This window comes from Cebus imitator, unplaced genomic scaffold (assembly GCF_001604975.1).
Source record: "Cebus imitator isolate Cc_AM_T3 unplaced genomic scaffold, Cebus_imitator-1.0 Scaffold421, whole genome shotgun sequence".
Taxonomy (NCBI): Eukaryota; Metazoa; Chordata; class Mammalia; order Primates; family Cebidae; genus Cebus; species Cebus imitator.
Genome location: NW_016107736.1, coordinates 864,944 through 886,436, shown reverse-complemented (window position 1 = coordinate 886,436; position 21,493 = coordinate 864,944). Strand labels below are relative to the sequence as shown.

Here is a 21,493-nt window from a genome sequence, read left to right as displayed (position 1 = left end):
GATTGAACCAGGCATAGTGAAAATAGAATTTGTACAACTTAATGAGATTTGATGAAGATTATTGAACCTTATTCTGTCCTTAAGGCAATATAACTAATATTTAAAAATTCAAATTGGTTAGATGCAAAAGTTCTTTTTTGTTGTTGTTTAGGTGAAGTGAGCTAGCTGAATTTATAAGGCCTGTGTGTCCTGTTCCCTGAGGGCCCTCCGTGACTGCCAATCTGAAAACTAGTATGTGCTAACTTTCAATGGGTTACTCTCTCTCCTTCCTCCTAGGTGGCATAAATGCATCTTAATAGGGTCTTCTGGACATGCTCCTTTCACCCAGAGAAGAGAGCCTTGGAGTGTACGCATTCCAGGCACCAAGCCAGGCCCATAAGGGAAGCAGCTAGACCTTTGGAGCCCATGCAGATCTCATCAGGCAAACAAGCCCATACTCCAGCAATGTTGGGTGGAGAGATGAGTGGGAAAGGAGCGAGGCTGGAAGTGACTCATCCTTGGCTAAGTATGATCAATTAGGTCCCCAATCAGCCAGAGACACCAGATAATGGCCTTTCATTGCTGGAGACAATCTGTGACTCACTTGGCATTTTGTGGGTTAGATCTTTCAGAATGTTTCTGTCACTGGCTGCATTCAAAACTCAGAAGTAAACTTTAAGATAGGTCTTTATACATTTGATTATGTTACATTTGAAATATGTTTGTTTTGTTTTTTAGAAAAGTTTCCTTAAATTAGTCACAACAGGACATATACTATTTTTCTTGCCAATATTTTAAATTCTTGATCTCAGAGTCAGTCTTTAGCTACGGAAGACATAGGAATTCAGCAGACTTCTAGCCCTCATGCTAATAACAGTAGTAATGATAATTATAATACTATCAAACATACATAAAGTTTATTTTATCATGTCTGTAATCTCGGCACTTTGAGAGGCCAAGGTAGGAGGATTGTTTGAGCTCCGGAGTTTCAGACTCACCTGGGCAACATAATGAGATGTTATCTCTACTAAAATTGTAAAAAATTAGCTGGCAGTGGTGGTGTGTACCTGTAGTCCCAGCTACTCGAGAGGCTGAGGCTGGAGGATCAGTTGAACTCAAAAGGTTGAGGCTGCTATGAACTATGATTGCACCACTGCACTCCAGCCTCAGTGACAGTGTAAGAGTTTGTCTCTAAAAAAGTAAACATAAAAAATAAAGTTTATTGTATATCAGGCACTGTGTTAAGTGCTTTACAAATACTAACTCATTTAATCCTCACAACAGCCCTTTGAATTTGCAGCTTTTATTTTCTCTGTTTATAGGTGAAGAAACTGAGGCATGAAGAGGTTAGAGACTTTCCCAAGGTCATGCAGCTGGTAAGTGGTGGAGCTGGGATTCAAACCCAGGCAGCATGCATATAGAGTCTATACTCTCAACCTATGACATCAGCAGTAATCAATTTCGTTAGGATAACCCATCAACTATATTCCTGTTTTAGAAATAAATCCATGATACACTGTTGAACCTTTTCATAAAAGAAAAAAATTGGGTAACAATGAAAACAATATGGTTTTATCTTTTTAAATGAATGTGTGTGTGTGTGTGTGTGTGCGCGCGCGTGCACGTATGTGGTTGGAGGAAGACGGGGAGGGAAGGGGGAGAGATAGCAGATTTGAATGTGGCTGGGACAAGGAGATCTGGGGTAAATGATCATAGTAGTTATTTTGGGGAAGTGGGGGTTGTATAGGCAATTTCGCTTTTTACTTTACGTACTTATATTTTAATTTTTAAAAGCATGTGATCAAACACACACATGCACACGCACATACTCCAAGGAAGTGGCAGATGTCAGCTATCTGAGACTACTGAAGAACTGATTAAGCTCTCACCTGTAATTACTGACACAGCATTTGGCTTGGATTTCTGCAATCCTGAGAGAAAGGATCAGGCTCTCTGGTGCTCTCAGGCCTAAAAGTAGTGACTGTCACATAGTAGGCACTGAATGAATGTTGTTCATGGTGGTGTGGTATTGGGAAGGATGTTGTTTGAATCACATGCTTCTATTCTCTCAGACTCTGGAATCATCATAAATCTGCCAAATTTTCAATACTTAGGAAATTATAATTGGCTCTCTACTTCCAGAGCTGACCAACTTTTTCTCTGGAGGGCAAGAAAATAAGTATTTTAGGCTTTTGGGGCCATAAGGTCTCTGTTGCAACCTCTCCCGCTGCTGTTGCATGAGAGCAGCCAGAGAAACTATGCAAAGAAATGGGCGTGCTGTGTTCCAATAACATTGTATTTACAAAAGCAGGCAGAGGGCTGCATTTGGCCCCAGAACAGTAGTTTTTGGACCCTGCTGTAGCTGCTCAGAACAGTGCCATTTGCACTGAGAAACAGCTCATTTGCTTTGTTTTCAGGATAGATTTCTCCTGAAGTTCTGAGGGCTTTGCCCATTTGTGAAGGTCTGAAGGATGTAGTTTGGAAATTGTGAGATGTTAATCAAATTCCTTGGACAGTTAAAACTGCCAGGTGGCCTCATTCTTGCCAAGCGAGAGATTCGAGTTGCCTTATTCCACAGCCCCAGTGGGTTATGTCCGGAGTCAGCATACTGTTTTTTTGCTAGAACTTTCTACAAAATACTCGGCTTTTGTTTCTTTGCTTAGTTCAATCCCTTGAGAAGACAAGAGAGAAGAAATTTCCAGTCCACCTCTGATGACCATGTGCACAAAAGGAATACCCTAGTTTCCCCCTTCCTAGCTTTCAGTGTCAAAAGCAGTGTCTTCAGGTCAATGAATGCAAGAAAGCTGTGGGTTGCACACGACTAACCTGGACTATTCTGTGGTTCTCTTCTGTGACTCAGACCCAGCATGTGGGTTTTATGCTTCTTTTTACCCCTGTACTCCACCCATGGAAAGAAATGATCCTTCTCATTTTGACAGCTTTATTAGACCCACTGCCCAAAGGCAGTCCTACTGGTACTTGGTCATAACCCCTATTGAGAATCCTAATTAAGTCCTGAGGAACCAGGCCAATTCAATGTTTCTTCATTACAGCTCCTCTCTGTATGGCCTCAATAGCTCATTTTCTTAGCAGGTTTCCTATCTTTTCCCCACTACAGTTAGAGTGCCCTGCTCTCCATGAGTACTTACCCTCCTCAAGGGAAAAGGGAACCAACCTTTATTTCTGAGATATTTCAAGTTCTTGGACTTTATATTCCTGTTGACAGTTCCCCCAAGGGGCTGTAGGATCTTTATACAATCAGGCCCATTGGCAGCCCAAATATTGATCAAAAAGCAGTTGACAGGCAAAACCGAGTAAGCTGATATGGTTAGGCTCTGTGTCCCCACCCAAATCTCATCTTGAATTGTAATCCCCATAATCCCCACGTGTCAAGGGAGAGACAAGGTGGAAGTAACTGAATCATGGGGCAGTTTCCCCCATGCTGTTCTTGTGATAGTGAGTGAGTTCTCATGAGATCTGATGGTTTTATAAGGGGTTCTTCCCCCTTCCCTCAGCCCTTCTCCTCCAGCCATCTTGTGAAGAAGGTGCCTTACTTTCCCCTTTGCCTTCTGCCATGATTGTGAGTTTCCTGAGGCCTCCCCAGCCATGCAGAACTGTGAGTCAGTTAAACCTCTTTCCTTTATAAATACCTAGTCTCGGCAGTTCTTTATAGCAGTATGAAAACGGACTTATAGAGTAAATATAGTTTACAGGCTGAGTATACTTAACTATCTCCCCAACCAAATTTGTACCTTGCTTCCTTCTAATCCCTTGGGACTGACACTTAGAGTGTCTTTGGAAAGGAGCAAGGACAAATCATGTCTCCTCCCACGTAGTACTAACTACAAGAGTTTGTTTGAAAAAATGTGCACATTTTGTGTTCAGGACTTTAAAAACCAATACATTAATGCTTACCTTTAAATTCTATCCTGTGGATAGATGGGAGAATGAAGAGCACGATTTTTCCTTTCTACATGGTCTTAGATATTCAAGTATTTACTTAAATAAGTGTAACTTAAAAGATATGCATATTCATTTGCATAGCAAACTTCCTTTTACACCTGGAGTGTTCAATCTTTTGGCCTCCCTAAATACACCAACACTAATAATAGTTAATGAGCTAAAAAAAAAAGTCTATGCATAAATATGATAATGTTTTAATGAAGTTTACGAACTTGTGTTGGACCACATTCAAAGCCATCCTGGGCTGTACGTGGCCGGTGGGCTGTGGCTTGGACACGCTTGTACACAAAACATGGAATCTCAGAAAAATTCACCCCAAAATAAGGCCATTTTAGAGTGAGGGATTAGAATGGGCCATCTAATTTCCATACCTGGCTGCCAAGAGGAATAAAGGAAATGCCTTGTTGAGAAAAATTCTGTTCTGGTTTATGAGATCACAGTGTCTAGTGGCTGCAAATCTTGAAATTATGAGGTTACTCAGAGCCTGTAATTTAAACTTTATTTCATATCTATTGTTAAATTACACAAAATCAGTGAATGATTTGTAAAGCTATACCAATGGACAGATGTTTACAGTTGAAATCATGGGATTCACATGATGGCAAAAATGTATATTTATAACATCCTCTATATACAATAATCAGTTTAGACAGAGAAAATGTACTTAATCTTTGTGAATCATGCACACCACAGCAATAACACAAAATGATTTTTCTGTAACCAGCTTTTCCACTGGCTCAGGCTTCATCCTGCTTTCCAACAATACCTATCAGTTTTAAAAGCCAACATTTTCAATTAAAACTAAAGAAAATTGAAATACCATAGTGATCTACTAACTATTTTTAAAACACAATTGTACACAAAATAGTTTAAAACACTGTCACTTGAAGGTGTGGTTTTTAAAAAATTCCTTTCAGGTTTTTAGCTCTCAGGATTTTCAGGACTGCAATACTGTCAGGCAAAACAAAAGCTGGAAATAGTGATAACAAGCTCAGAGTCAAGAAAACCCATTTTAAACCCAAATGCCCAGCTTCCTGTCCGGTTTATGGCCATATTATTACAGATGAAACTAGATCATACACATGAGCAGACTGTACAAGATGTGACTTTATGGTCACGCTTTTTTAAGCATGTCCCTTCTGAAAACATAAATGGCACTTTCATTCACCTAGTTTGATTTACAGCCAGAAGGTTAGTGTAAGTCCTTACACAAATATAGCAAAATCCATAGTAAAATGAAAACTGCCCAGAATCATGATGTTTGACAGCACGGTGGGTTACATACTTCTTTTTATCTTGGTCAATTTGTAATTGATATCATGGAAGTATTTTTGCATCAACTTACACTAACAAGTCACTCTGCTCAACTCATATGTTCCTGATGCGTAACCTCACTACAGAACACTTTTTACTTTTGTTCTTTTCAAAACAAAAACTTGGTAGAAAGGTTTGCCCAAATTATCAAGGTGCTATTGAATAACTCTGCTAGCCTTCCTAATGCTTATTTTACCCTTTTTTTGCTTTTGTAATTGTCTACAAATCTGTCAACACGAAAAAGAACTAATTGGGCTAGAAATAGTTGGCCCAACTGGAAACATTACAATAGAGACACAAAAAGTAAGTCAGAGTTCACATTTCAGGTTCAATTCTATCTGATCAAGAATAACTTCAGCAATATTTTTAGACACATTATACTGTTCAAGTTTCTTGATTAGAACTTCACTACACAAATACTGATAAAATAATTCTATAGAAAGAAAGTCCTGACTTTAATCCAGGATCGTATACCACAATAAATTCAGCAACACGCCATTTAGATGATGAAGAAAGATTCTATACATGGGTTAATTTGGAATGAGCACAATTCAGAGAAGCCTTAAAATGAATGAGAAGAAGCGCCAAAATGATTCCAGTATTGTTGAAATTACAGTGCCCTGAAAGCGCCTGGAAATTAGATCTTTACACTGGTATTTCATTTTGAAAAAAAAAGTGTTTTGTTTAATGTGAGTTACACCCTGTTTAAAACCTTTAAACAGCAGAAGGTAGAAAAAGTTTAAAATTTCAAATATCAAGATATGACTCCTGTTCTTGAAAAGCCAATATTTTGACATAAAACTACCCATGTTTGGGAGAGGAATTTTTTATTTTCTACAGCTTGGTAAGATTCACCATTAGTTTGTTATTCTGTATTTATAGATTCCTTGTTAAAATCAGAAGAAAATGAAAGGCTTATTGTTTCATTTTAGTCGCTTTATATGTATACTTATTCTCACCCCTGGAAAAAATGTTTGATTCCAAGATAGGGTTTTAACAGTGTATCATAAATAATTTAAAGTCCATTTCTTAGCTATAAGTTAAATGGTCACATTTTATGTTTTCATTTTGTCTCCGTGACTAATTTAGGAACTTCTTAAAATATCTAAACAGCAATTTCTGGTGAGTCTGGTTCGGCTTTCGGATTTCACAAATCGTCCAACCCCAAAAAGACAATTTAATTCCATACTGAGATTTGTTTTACCCCCACACACAGTATAACATTGAATTGAAAGGCAACTGTAAAGGCAACATCTAAACATTTTAACTTCCCCAGTGAAGGAAGCAGGATGTGTTTGGACACTTTCATCTTTTAAGCTATGCCATCTTTTCAGTGGCGCTTTGGGAGAAGTATGTACAAGCCTTTCTGAGCCATTTAACGCCATTTCTCTACACTGCCTATGTAGTCGTTGGCGCCATTGCTGGTGCTATCATTCTGCTCCTTGCCTGGGTTGTGCTTCGGGCTTTCCCGGTTCTCCTTCTGGCTCGAACTCTGAGTCAGATTCTGCACCAGATTCTGCGTCAGATTCTGCGTCAGATTCTGCGTCAGGTTCTGACTGGCATTTGGATTTGGGTTCTGACTCTGATTCTGATTCTGATTCTGGCTCTGGCCCTGACCCTGGCTCAGGAAATGGGTCTGAAGGAGCCTTCCCTTCAGAAATCTGCGTTGTTCCTGACGCTTCCTCCTGGCCTCCTGATGGTCTTTCTGCCTCATAAACTGATACCTCTGCAAAAAGAGGTCTTTGGCATAGCTGTACAACTCCATATCCAGAAAATTCAGTCCCTCAATACGCTTTTGGATTTCCTCACTGATCTCTACACTAGAGGCCCTAGTGGTATTATACTGGGTAAATGGCAAAATAAAGTTCATGTTGAAGGTTTTTTCAAACAGATATTGGGTCTTCCGTTGAAACTCAGTGAGGCCGAAGAACGCCATGTGCTTCAGATTTGATTTGGCACTTTCCAGAAGGACCTTGTTTCTTTGCTTTTCAGGCATGACAGAGAGGTTGTAGCAGCCTACCAGGGTCAGGTCGGAGAGCATGCGCACCTGGCGGTTGTTGGCTAGATTGTAGGGACAGTCCATGAACTCTTTGAGGGGGCAGCCAGACCAGTCATCACCAGTGTAGCAGCTGGGCAACTCTTCAGAGGTTGGGGGCCTTCCATCGCAGACATGCAGGGATGCTTTCCATGTTGCTCCTCTCTGGACATGCCTCCACTCGCTCAAGTACCGGGACACTGGGTCTCGGAGGATGGTGATGTAGTAGAAGTTCCTATGGATGAAGCACAAAAACCAACAGTCAGAGATATGGGTGACATAAGTGGAGTCATGGAGGTACATGGCATATGTGGTGTTCACTGGCCAAAAAGGAAGGCAAAGCAAAAATGACAAGGATCTGATGGCATTTGTCCTGTAAACTGTACTGCAGTCCCCTCTCTGAGCCCCACTAGCCTAGAGATAGCTAATTTTTTCACCCAATTTGCTGATACTGCAGCTAAAACAGGCATGAAAAGGTTAGATTCCAGACATCGACCTTGACATGCTTCACTCCCCTTCTCCCTTCCCCTCTTCTTCTCCCTCTCTAACCAATGACAAAATCCTCCCAATGACACCATTGGCTAACTAGGCAACCACTTTATTTCATGCTTCCTACTCTAAACTCCCATTTAGTGATCACGAAATGGAGACTCAATGGAAGCAAATGCTTTACTGGAGTGAAATGGAGTTGACAAGTGGGCTCAAATTCTAATCTTATTATACATATGACAGCAGTTTTTTCTAATATTCAGTCTAATCTGGATATCCTATGGTTTTTTTTAAAAAAAAACTCATTAAAAGAGTATATGATATGATACTCTTGATTCTGGTGTTGTCATAATATGGCTCATACATTATGGAAGTGGAATGTAGAGATAGGCAGAGCAGTGAGGGCCTCCAGAAATAAATGCTGTGGTTAGTCACTGACTGAAATAGACATTGTAGCTACCAATAGCATATATGCAAGCTACTACCTTGGTTTCCACCTTTGCTCATGATAATATTCCCAAGATAGAAAACTTAACTCTATCAGCAGCTTCAAAGTGTCCCTTTTCTTAACCTACTGAAAGGGCATGTGGATGTCAACAAGTGAGGAGCTTTGTGGTATGGCTATCTTCTCTTTAAGGTTTCAAACAAATAAATGTCTTTGCTCAAATAGCAGACTAGCAAATATTTAAACCACATGCTGACATACTCACACCATACATGGTAGGCACACACTCCAAAAACATCAAGCTTACAATACAATCAGGCATAATCAAAGAGAGAACCCTGTCACTGCACTTTTTATGAGAAATGAGTTTCCACTCAGGTACAGAAGATGAAGGATGGAGTCATAGAAGGGCAAATTGTGGAAGGAAAGCAAAAATAAATATTGAATATTAGCATCTAGCCTCTTAAAGGAAACCCAGAGAATGGCTGGCAACTTTTCTGAAACATTCATTCCCATCTGAGGGAGTGGTTGTTCTCTAAACATACATGAGGAGCCTCAGGGAACCTGCTCTGCTACCTGCTTGACTGAATATTGGCTGATGTCCTTTGAGGAAACATTTCTCCCAACTGGGGCTTCCAGCAACTCAGGCATCCTGAGATCTATCTCCTATGAATGGTGCTTCCTCTGCCTGTCATGATCTTCCCTCTTTGGCTGGAAAATTCTACTCATCCTTCAAGTACCAGTTCAAGTACCATCTCTTCTGTGAAAAAGTGTACCCCACTCTGTGTTGCCAGTTATCATTTCCCCCTCTGTGTTGCCATAGCACTTCCATACTTAGCCTTTGTTAAAACATTTGTGATACTGGGACTGGGCACAGTGGCTCATGCCTGTAATCCCAGCACTTTGGGAGGCCAAGGTGGGTGGATTGCCTGACGTCAGGAATTCGAGACCAGCCTGGACAACATGGCGAAACCCCATCTGTTAAAAATACAAAAATTACCTGGGCATGGTGGTGTGCCCCTGTGGTCCCAGCTACTCAGGAGGCTGAGGCATGAGAATTTCTTGAACCCAGGAGACGGAGGTTGCAGTGAGCTGTGGTCATGCCACTGCGTTCCAGCCTGGGCAATAGAGTGAGACCCTACCTCCACACTACCCCAAAAAACATCTGTGATACTGAATTACAATTAACTGTTTATATCTCCACTTAAACTATGTTTTCCAGGAGAGGGGTTCTGTCCTATTCTTCTATATAACCCTCATCCCATCTGTTCCAGCTTTGTACATTGGCCTTTATCCCTTGCATAAAGCAGAATCTCAGTAACTCCTTTAAGTTTTTACTTGATGAATTATCCTGGGGAAGAGGAAGGCGAAAGCTAGGGACATGCCTCATGACACAGAAACTCTGGATAATCTTCCAAGTGCCTTGCAAAAAATCACAGGAAGGTTTTTCTTAAAATAAATCACTTTATATATTTTTCAGGAAGAAACAAGCATTGGGGACAGGAGAAGCATCTGGGAGTGGGGATGGAAAAGGGGCCGAGAGCACCTTTACTTATCTTACTACTTTCCCTAGGACCTGACCTTGCTGGTGCCACTAAAATTCATCTGTGTAAGGACCTACTGCTAAAGAGTAGTAGCTTTTACTCCCAGTAGCCTTCACCAACAAAGATGACTGCTTTTGCCCTGGGTTCCCTCCTTCTACACCTAGTTTTAGTATTTATCCATCCAGTGTGTACGTATTTATTGAGGCTTTATGCTAGCCCTGAGGCAACAGTTTAGTGGCAATTACTCTGATTGTTTGGAAAAAAAAGAAATTCATTAAGTGCAGTGACACATTTGGATTAACCTTTCAACCAGCTTTTCCAGGCATGCATTGTAATGGGGGCTGCTTGGTGTTCTAAACCCCCATAATGGAGTCACCTTCATGCTCAACTGAAAGTCCTCATGCCCTCATTTGTATTGGTTTAGGCCTACAGTGACATCTTCTGGTAAATATTAACAGTGCACCACAATGCAAGTCTGCGGCTCTCCTTCCTCAGTACTGTTCCTGACCTTCCATGTTTCATAAGCACCATCCCAACATGGATAGAGAGAAAGCAACACGGAGACACAGAGACAGACTTTCAGAGAGGGTCTCTCATGTCATGGGTCTGTGTGAAAAGAAAGATCTGCTGAAGGGTAGTCTCCAGTGACCAGGGATCTCCTGAATTGCATGGTGTGTTGGAGGTAGGAAGGCAGGTAAAGAGAACACCTTGGAGCTTTTGTCGGCTGAAAAATCCAGGATGCTCATTATATCCAGGGAAGAGCTTTTTAGGGCAATATCACAGAAGCAGGCTTGGGAATGTGGCTGGGGAGGCAATCAGAGACATGGCCAGTACTCCCTCAGTGGTCAGGCCAGGTCAAGACTTGCTTAATTCTGGCATCTAATGTGTGCCTGGCACTGCGGCAGGCACCGGGGATACAGACAGGGATAAGACATGGAAACCTGGAGGAAGTATTTCAATAGAGTGTACTGTGAATGCTTGGAACAAGCACAGGGTGTGATGAAAACACCTCACACTGATTTCTAACCTAGCCTAAAGATAAGACAAGGGTTTCTGCAGCTTTATTTTGAAAAACAAGTAGGAATTAGATGAGGCAACTGGGCACAGTAGCTCACACCTATAATCCCAGCACTTTGGGAGGCCAAGGCGGACAGATCACTTGAACCCAGTAGTTCAAGACCAGCCTGAGAAACATGGTGAAACCCCATTTCTACAGAAACGGTTGGGTGTGGTGGTGCACACCTGTAGTCTCAGCTACTTGGGAGGCTGAGGCGAGAGGATCGCTAGAGCCCGGGAGATTGAAGCTGCAGTGAACCATGATAACACCAGTGCGCTCCAGCCTGGATGACAGAGTGAGACCCCCGTCTAAAAAAAAAAAAAAAGATGAGGCAAGGAGAGAGGAAAGGAGTATGAAACAGAAGGATCAGCATGAGCAGAGGCACAGAGGCATACACCAGCCTGCTGTGTAAGAGAAACATGCATCAAAAAACCTTCTAGGGAGTGAAGGAGTAGCAGGAATTGAAGATGGGGAGGGAGTCCAGGACCCAGTTGTCAAAGGCCACAGATGCCATACTGAAGCATTCAGAGTTAATTCTGCAGGCAACAGGGAGGCTTTGAAGGGCTTTAAGCAGGGGAATAACATGATGAGGTCTGTGTTTTAGAAAGGTCATTATGTATAGTGTATGAGATGGAATTAGTGAAATTAGTTAAGAGGCCACTGCAGAAGACAAGGCAAAAGAGGAGGAGGAGCAGACTAGAGAAATATTTAGCAGATAAAAGTGACAAAAGGGATTCAGGGAAGAAAGAGGAGGAGAAGGAGTTAAGGAAGCCTCCTAGGCTCTGGAGGAAGGTTTGAGGTGCCTGTGGGACATCTGAGTAAAGCTGAAGGAATAGATCTGGCACTCAGAAAGCAAGCTGGGCTGAAGATAAAGATATGGAATGGTCAGCACAAAGTGATAGTGTCCAGACCATCACAGTCTATTTAGGGATCTTTTTAAAATTTCACTTGTGTGGCTTCAGATATTCGAAGACAGCATTTACCCCAAAGCTTCCCTTCTTTATGCTTAAAATGGTTTTCAACTATTCTCTACATAGCTTCAAGGCCCCACTATCCTGTTGTCTGCCTGCGAATGCATTCCATTTAATTGGAACATGGCCCTCTAAGCATAATCTGACAAGTAATAAGAAGGGATAGTCTATCACCTTCCTTATTCTTGACACCATTTCTCTTAATGTGGCCTCAGATCACACGGAGCATTTTGGCAGCCACACCACATCACTGATACACAGTAAGCTCAATTGTTTCATTCTTTCACATATATGCCACTCTGAAACCCAATCTATGTTGTCGGGAACTGATGCAGTGTATTTGTCCTGTTTAATTTCTTCTCGATGAAGGATATCTAAGCCTGTCAAAAGACATCTAGATTCTGATTATATCCTCCAGTATCTTCACTATACTTTCCTGTTCCTGTTGGCAATGCCTGGATCAGGCACTGATCAAAACAGAGTAAGATCCAGCTGAGAGTAAGTCTCTGGTAGTTGCTGGGAATCTTTCTTCAGGTTGACATGAAACTGAAGGGTGCTGCTAAATGGACTGACTTAATTTTAAGTGAGTGAGGCCAGCTCAGCCCCAGAAAATCATACTCTGCCTATTTCACTTAGTCGTAATTGGACAGGACTTTCTTGTGACCAAATGTATCACCTAATTAAAATGACAAGGTGTCACATTTTAAAATTGGAGCCATAACTCCCCATTGGGTTACCTGGGCTAATTGAATGGCTGATTGGTGCTTCTGTATGTCCGTGGTGCCTTTACAGGCACTACACAGTTAAAGGTTTGCTGTCTTCTACTGACAGCTCTCTGGGTGGCCTTGGACCAACACGGTACTCCCCTCTTTCTTGCATGTCATCTTAAAAATAACTGCAGAATGTGCTGGGAGTGTAGTATCCTGAGATAGGAAGGAACTGCCTGAAACAGCCACGGCCTTGTTCCAGTCCTTCCTAGGCTCAGCCTTTGTCCCTCTCTCTCTTCGAAGTAGATGTCCTTCAAAGTTTTGCTAAATGACTCACATGGTCCCTGAGGTATATAACTCAGGACAGGCTGAATTTTGGGGTTCCGCAGCTATGGTGCAAGTGAGGCACCATGCTTAGTTCAGACTCCATCCTCCCAGGCAGCTTTCTTGAGTCTTGGGAAACCAGCTCACAATGGATCCTAGGCTGCTTTTGTCCCTTGCTGCCTATCCGTAAGTAATGAACCCACTTTATATAACTTGTTGCTTATGACTGTGCTCTGTCTCACCAGACCTCTATAAGTTTATAAACAGTGCACAGTGAACCTGCTTTGCATCTGCAAGTCCAGGCCAACTTTTTCCTGTCACTGCTAAGCAATTGTGAAAATAATAGCAACAAATGAAAGAGTTGTTCAAGCAAGAAACCAAGGGGTCATCCTTGACTCCTCTAATCTCCCCTCTCTACAAAGAGCTAAACATTCAATTAAGTTCTTTCTAGTTTCTAATAGCTCTGAAATCCATCCTTTCTACCACTGCCTGGGGTCAGGCCTTCATTACTTCTCTACTAAAACATTGCAGTAGCATCCCGTCCTACCCTTCCTTCAAGCCTCCAGCCCCATGCCACTTCCACATCCCAGATGGCATACATCTGGCCTGTCATTTCCTAACTAAGCCCTCCCAATGGCTCCCTATCAACTATGACATGAAGCCCAAGCTCCTCTGCATGCCAGGTGGAACCCAGCAACCACCTTTCTTTCTGTCCAGCCTTATCTCAAGTGAACTCCCTCTATACAAGTCTTTCTCAATTGTGAGTGATCTTCCATTTCCACGCCCCAAACCCTCAACTCTGGGACATCTGGCAATATCTGAGGACATTTTGGTTGTCATGACTTGGGGAGGGGGTTGCTACTGGCATCTAGTAAGTCAAGTCCAGGGATGCTGCTAAACATCCTATCATGCACAGTCCCTCCACAACAAAGAAATACCCTCCTCTAGATGGCAATAATGCCAAGGCTGAGAAACCCTGATCTATACACTATATGCTGAATTTTCCAAATCAAAGTCCCAGGCAGTGACTCCACAAGTGCTTTGCCACTGTATATGGAGTGCCCATTCTTTTGAATGGCTCCTATTTATCCTTTGTAGGTTATCTGGCAAAGTCTTTCAAAACTCAACTCAAAGGCTGCCTCCTCGTGAAACCTTCCTTGACCTCTGTGGAAAGAGTTAAGCACCTTCTTCTCTGCTCCAATTGCCCTGATGTTCTCCCATTGTAACATGTATCACAATGTACTGGGATTATCAAGCAATTTTTCTGACTCTTCCACTGGACTATGAGCTCCGGGAGGGTAAGGACCATGTATCATTTATCATCATCATCTCCTCAGGGCCTAGCACAATGTTTGATATAAAGTAAGCAATTAATAAAAGATTGTTGAATGAATTTCTTCAGCAGAAGCAGCAGAGCTTATGATGAGCAAATAAGAAAATGCTTATCTTATTCTCTGATAAGGAAAAGCCACTAGATGTCACTATAAAATAACAGATATACCATTTTACACCTGTAATGGAGCATTTTAAGGAGATGTAGCTATGAAGGAGATTTAGTTATATTTAGCTGTTGTCCCTGACTTTTTGTGCAGTATCCCAGTTTAAAAGAAGACTGCAAAGTTTAAAGATGTTAAAAATAACTAAATGGTTAAAAACAAGACTCTTATTTTTTATTCTCCTTTTAATAGACCATTCTGAAATAAGTGCCCAAGTTCTAAGTCACAGAATCCTACACTAGTCAGAACAGGAAGAAACCTCTGAGACAGTAAATCATTTAGGTCAAACCCTTCACTTTAAAGGTGAGGAAATCCAGGCCCAGAAGACAAGTAAGGACTTGCCCACAAATCACACGTTGCCAATAGCCCTTGAGAATCAATCTACCTGAGAGGACTATTTCTGGGCTGAAGCCCTATTATTTTAGGAGACCTTCTTTGTGTCTGTTAGTTCCCTAGGATGGTACACTCAACCAGGCCTGAAAGAACTCACTAACCCCTACAAAGGGGAAACATTTGGCTGCTCGAAGAGGACACTTTCTTATACCAACTACATAGCTAGGACCTGGGGTGTTCTGTGCCTGACCCTTACACATTAACTCCCAACGTTCCTGTGAGTCATATATTATTATTCCCTTTTCCAGAATGAAGAAGCTGAGACTCAGAGATGATTTGACTCAGGGTCACGCCTCAAGTTAAGTAGGGGTGTTCAGGCTTCAATCCAGGTCTCTCTCACTGTAGAAATGGTGCTAGGGCACAAACCAAAATCTTCTGATTCTATGAATAAACTTTAAAAAGTGGTTCCCAAAGTGTGAGCCCAGAACCAGCAGCATCAGCATCATTTAGGAACTTGTTAGAAATGCACACTCTTAGGTCCACTCGCTGAATCTGAAACTCAAGAGGCTGGGGCTTGGCAATCTGCATTTGAGGAAGCCCACTCAGGAATTCTCATGTACACACACTTGAGTTTGAGAACCATTGTCCTAAGCATGTGGCTTCAGAGATCAGAAGTCTCTCAGAAATCCCAGGTGGTACCTAGAGTGTAGACAAGCCAATTGTGCCTCCGAGTACGAGCCCTAGCTCCTCTCTACTCCTTGGAGAAACCCTGGCGGCACCCATTTCTGTCAAGGGAAAGTCCAGGGAATGTTGCCTGAGCAAAGTTCTGAGGATCACACTGTAAACATTTGCTTTCCTTTGAGGCTATTGGTTCACGAAAGGCCTGTACTACTCAAAGGGGAAATAAATATCAAAGACATTTTTTAATAGAAGGCCAGAAAACCCATAGCAGTTAGGGTCACAGGAGTGATCAATAAAAAGTTAATTTAAAAAAGGAAACAAATTCTTATCCCAAATCAATAGGAGTGAACATTTTATTATACCTGTAGCTTATATGTGGCTTTTAAAGTCCAGCCTTTGCACATATCGTTCTTGGAGAAACAATGAGTGGTAGAAAAATAACCATGGTTGGTGGTCCTCAGTAAACTCTGCCAACAGTGGTGGGTTGCATATGACACTGAATCATTAATGTTGAAAGTCTGGTCTCCTCCTTGGTTAATGAAGTCTAAAGCAACTACGGAGATCCTCCCATTGCATGTAAATGACTCAGTCAAAGCAAGGAAGGAGGCTTCAGATCAAACAACATTAATATGTGAGCACAAACTAAATAAAAGTATGGTAAATTGAATCAAAGGCAAACATGCCTCTGAAGGAGCTAGATCCCTTAAGCCCTGGAGGTGCTGTTTAAAGTGCTTTTCATGTGTGGCTCAAATTAGCAGTCCCCAAATAGGAGTTTCATAAATGCTGTTTTCAGTAGTGGCAGCAGTCTCATAAAAGAAGTGTGGGACTTCACAAGGGGACTACTTTGAAGCAGGTAGACGCACCTGTAGATGTGATGTTTTTGGCACATTTGTCACAACAGTTTTGTGGCTTAGTAGTCATGCTTTACCTAGTTAGAAGAGTGAGCTGTTGCATTTGCAGACAGTGGGTTACATGGAGCACTGTGACACAACACCTCATTTGATTGTCTCACAACGCTGGAAAGACCTAAATGATATGGATGCTGAACCTCTTCGTTTCCCCTTCAAGTTCATGCAACCCACGAAAGGTGAGGAGCAAGGTAAACTCTTGGGAGCACAGTGATCTAGGCGACAAGCAAGACTTTTTAGACACAAGATTTACCAGACACAAAACCAAATCTGAAGAGGCTGAATGAAGGTCTTGCACCCATCAAACATGTTACTCAGTTCTTGCAAGAGTTTTCTGCTCTTCTTCACACCTCACCCAAAGGAACAGTTCTGTATATATAAAGTAACACCTTCATTCATTGATTCTTTTCCTCTGATTAATTAAAAGTAAACCCATCTGTGTGTATTGTGGGGAGCACCCAAAGGAACACAAATGGGCTTTCATTAAACAAATGGATGTTCTTCTATGCCATTGTTTTTCTTTCTTTAACAAAGCAAAAAAATGTTTTTTTTCTTTGTTGAAAATAAAGATTTCTAATGCCTGTGAATTCAAACTCAAGGTGGAATTCTTCACACAATCAATCCTGGTGATATTTACTTCTTTTTAAAAGAAATCGCTCTCCTCTTTCCCAAAGCCCAGTAGGTTTCAAAGCACATAAATCTCAGGGCTTTTGCAAACAGTGAGAAAGCTGAGTTCTTTAACAAGATGTGAAATTCCAAACTTTATGACCCATAGTGACAGGCCTTTACCTGGAATCTGTTCAATTGCTTGGCATCATGAAAAGTTTTGTAGATTACACTGCCTCTCCTCCAATATTTTGTATTCTAAAATTATTTTGTGAGTCTCAGTTCATTAATAGCCAGTGTGTTTTTGAGGTGGAAGAAACTTTTATGAAAAACCCCTACAGGGTGCAGATGAGGAGACTGGGGTCCCATAAAGGGATATGATTTGCCTATGTCACATGGAGATCAAATCTGCCACTGATTAACACACTCAAGCTTCCTGCCTGAGTTTCCTTCTAGAAACTCCTCCCTCCCTATATGGAACTTCTCAGCTTACTGAGTGTTTCTATGTGACATCCTCTGTCAAACTGCCATCCCTAGAGGATTGGCATCTGGAACTGCCAGAGATAGGGCTTGGTTATCTTCCTTCTCCCAACCCTGCAACAAGAGTGAGTAGAGGGGAAGAATCATAAGCTCCATGCCGCAGTGGACGGGAGGAGGTTGGGGAAATTTCTGAGCCATCCCACTGGGACTATCATGGTTTCCTCTTCGGATAAACATCCCTAGTGCCTCTTGTCCCAGGAATCCATTGCTTTGATCCTGCCTTTTGATTGACTAATACATGCACAATAAAACCCTGCATGTTTCAGGTCTTAACTAAAAAGTAATAAAACTGGTACTTTCATGACACTCAATCCAGAAACAGGCATGTGCAAAGAGGGAGCATAGTACCCTTTTAGCCCTGGAGCTTGGCCTTGGGTTGCAAGACAAACCTTTAATCAATCCATGAACAATGTATTAACTCTGAGTGACCTAGAAGTCACCATATAGCTGTAGGCATGGTGAGGAAGTTGCATGTCTATGGGTGCCTGCTTTCAAAGGGCTTAGAATTTATTGGAGAGATAGGACTACTATTCAGTGGAGGAGGGAGCAGATAAAGGCACAGTATAGTTCAGTGCTAACTGTGTCATACAGAGATTAAGTGAGAAATGAGTTAGGATGAGAGAGTTGACTGTGCTATGGTCATCAAGGAAAGCTTCATAGAGGACAAGGAGGAATATGATGGATTATGAAAAATTAAAAGGATTTGCCTAGATGCGTGTATGGTGGTGGGGTGAGTGGAAGGCATTCTGATACAGCAAAGAGCACAACAGAGAGGAAACTAATAAATGTTAGGATTTAACAGGTGCCTATAGTATGTCAGACACTATGCTAGAAGTTTTTTCAGAAAACCTATCAAATAGGTGTTAATGCCTTCATTTTATTCACAGTAGATGTCATGAAAAGGGCTTGTTCTTGAGCTTCACTGTCCAATATGGTAGCCATCAATCATGTGGTTACTGAACTCTTGAAATGTGGCTAGTCTGAATTAAGAAGTGCTTTAAGTGTTTTCAAGCATACTGAGGTTTCCAAGACTCTGAGGAAGAGAAAATATCTCATGAATTAATTATTATTTATACTGATTTCATGTTGAAATAATAATGTCATGAATATACTGGGTTAAATAAAATATATTACTAAAATTAATTTCATCTGTATCTTCATTTTTAATGTGGATACTATAACATTTAAAATTACATAGGTGACTTACATCATATTTCTTGTTTTGAATTTCAACTTTTATTTTAAATACAGGGTACATGTGCAGGCTTGTTACATGGGTATATTGCATGATGTTAAGGTTTAGAGTATGAATCCCATTACCCAGGTGGTGAGCATAATTCCCAATAGGTGTTTTTTCAACCCACAACCCCTTCCTCACCCCACCAAGTAGTCCGTGGCGTCTATTGTTCTCGTTTGTGCCCATGTGTGCTCAATGATTAGCTCCCACTTATAAGGAAGAGCATGAAATACTTGTTTTTTTGTTCTTGTTTGTTTTGGGACATGGAGTCTCTTATTCTGTCTCCCAGGCTGGAATGCAGTGGTGCAATCTTCACTCACTGCAACCTCCACCTCCCAGGTTCAAGTGATTCTCCTGCCTCAGCCTCCTGAGGAGCTGAGATTACAGGGGTGCACCATAACGCCTGGATAATTTTTGTATTTTCAGTAGAGACGAAGTTTCACCATGTTGGCCAGGCTGGTCTCAAACTCCTGACCATCTCGAGTGATCCACTCGCCTTGGCCTCCCAAAGTGTTGGGATTACAGGTATGAGCCACTGTACCCAGCAATATTTGGTTTTCTGTTCTTGCATTAATTTGCTTACACTTATTGCCTCCAGGTGCATCCATTGCATTGTATTTCTATTTGATAATGCTGATCTATAGCCAGACTGCCTGGATTCAAATTCCAGCTCTGACAGTTGCTAGCTGCGTGATCTTGGGTAAATAAACTCTCTCTACTTCTACTTTTCTCATCTACAATGCATGAAAAACCATAGAGTCTTTATGAAGATAAAATGAGGATATATATAAAATTCTTAGAACTATGCTTGGAGCCTAACACTCAACAAATGTCATGATTGTTATCATTGTTGTTGTTATTAAATAGATAAAGCTATCTAGCCAAAAGTGTTGTTTAACCTTCCTAAAAGGACAAAGCTAGCTAGTGGCTGTCTTTCAGGTCTGTGTGACTCCTGAACCCAAATTCTTTTCTACTCTCCTGGCTGATGTCCCATTTGGTCATTGTATCCTCACTGCCAGATGTGTCTGAGCCTCCTGTGTGTGTAGATGTGTCTGAGCCTCCTGTGTGTGTGTGTGTGTGTGTGTGCGCGCGCGTGCGCGCACACGCACACTCTCACCCACTGGGCTGTTCATTCTCACTTGTGCCTGAGCACAGCCTCAGGAGCCACAGACCAGGAGCACAACTGGCCTGAATGCAGCAGGACATTTGAGTAAGAGGCAGCTGGATATGCTGGGATGTGAAATGAGGGATCAAATTCTGTGGTTTTTGTGGGCCCATTACAGAACTGTAGGGCTGGGATTTGAGCATTTTAGACCTGAGGGGCCCAGGGGTAGAGGTATAGCTGGCTACCATTTTAGCCCATACTTCCTATTCCATGGATCCCAAAATCAGATAACCAGTTCCCTTTCCACATTTCCGGATTGTGAGAAATCCATAATCACACAGAACCATTTGTTTAGGGACCTCCACAGAGTCAAGAAATCAAGTAACAGGACTTTTTCACATGGTAGGCAGTCAATAAATATTAAGGCAATTTTGAGCCCGTGGTAGCCAGTCGCACTCATTCACCTTGGCCTGCTGGATATGTGCTATCTGGGATGCAGGTACCCTAATTGTGCTTTGGAGAAATTGTTAGAGGAAAGCTAGTCAGAAAAAATGCCTGCTCTCAGCATTGTGCTATTTTTCCAGAGCAGCATAGGGTAAAAGTTTTCCCCCTAAATGAAGGCTGCCGTTCTTGAGCCCTGGGTTGATTTTTAATGAGCTCTAATATTGTTTTAAGGTGCTGAGAGATATAAGCTACAAACCCTGGCTTTTTCTTGGGGGAGTGGGGGAACAAAACTTTTTAACCATTTAAACTGTAAAGAATTGAAACCATTCAGAATTTCAAGGGCTGGCAGGGTCATGCCTCCTTTTACCTGGGAAAGTGTTTTCTTCAGATATTCAAGCTGCAAAAGACATAACTAGTGAATAACATGGCTGGGCTACATGCGTGGGGAAATAAGCATTCTATACAGTAACAGGCATGGCCTTGCCTCTTTACGATGATAATACTGGGGGTGAAAAAGACTCATCCATCCACTATCCCACCTATCTAGCTAAGGAATGTGATGTCACTTTGGAGCGAGTACAGGAAGGAGCACTGAAGACATGAAGATCCTGATTGAGCAGAATTATTTTGAAGGTTATATTAGTACTGAAACTGACAAGAGTTCTGTAAGTTTTGTGCATCAGAGTTTTGTTTTTCGCAGCGTAGAGACTTTGGACTGTGTTTCCCCTTTAAGGCAAAAAGGGGACCTCCCCTGAAACCAGTGGCCTAGTACTGGAGAGTCAGGGGCCAGGTGCTCTCATCATCCCTTCTCCACGCACAGTATGTTCCTCCAGATTGCAATTTTACATCACAATGCATTGTCCTGAATCCTAGAGAAAAAAACATTTTTGCACCTGTCCAAAATGTGACAGAATAGAAAAACATATGTGAAATTAGACAACTATGAATGTTGTGAAATATAAGCCATGGCTCTACTTTGGTGAAAGCATAAACATTCCAAATTTTTTGACAGAATAGAATTTTAAAAAGAAAACAAAAACAAAGTAAGTGACACTTTACAAGCCTCATCTTGTACAAAATGGGATCTTCACTGAAAGGGGGTGGGGCCATTTTACTCATCATGGTTGGGGGCAGTTCAACCAAGGGGGAACCTGAGAGTGTTCTACACCTCCCTCTATGCACACAATAAGCTCTGGGCTACTCTCTCGTTGAGTAAGAGCCATGTCCCATATGTGGAAACTAGCCACCCAATGAAAGGCAAGGTCCCTGTAAAGGGAACCAATGGGAGCCACTTACAGATGAAGGTGACAAACTC

The 21,493-nt window shown here is 41.8% G+C and overlaps 1 protein-coding gene across 6 annotated transcripts in view; it reads right to left on the bottom strand.

Annotated features, from left to right (window-relative positions):
- Positions 1–4,424: 4,424 nt before the first annotated feature.
- HS6ST2 (heparan sulfate 6-O-sulfotransferase 2) overlaps positions 4,425–21,493 on the bottom strand; it is a 309,515-nt gene continuing 292,446 nt past the window's right edge. For all 6 annotated transcript variants that reach the window (XM_017509785.2, XM_037731811.1, XM_037731810.1 and 3 more), the window contains one exon: positions 4,425–7,526. In XM_017509785.2, the coding sequence (XP_017365274.1) occupies positions 6,632–7,526 (895 nt within the window). In that variant the 3' untranslated portion in view covers positions 4,425–6,631. The remainder of the gene's footprint in view (positions 7,527–21,493) is intronic.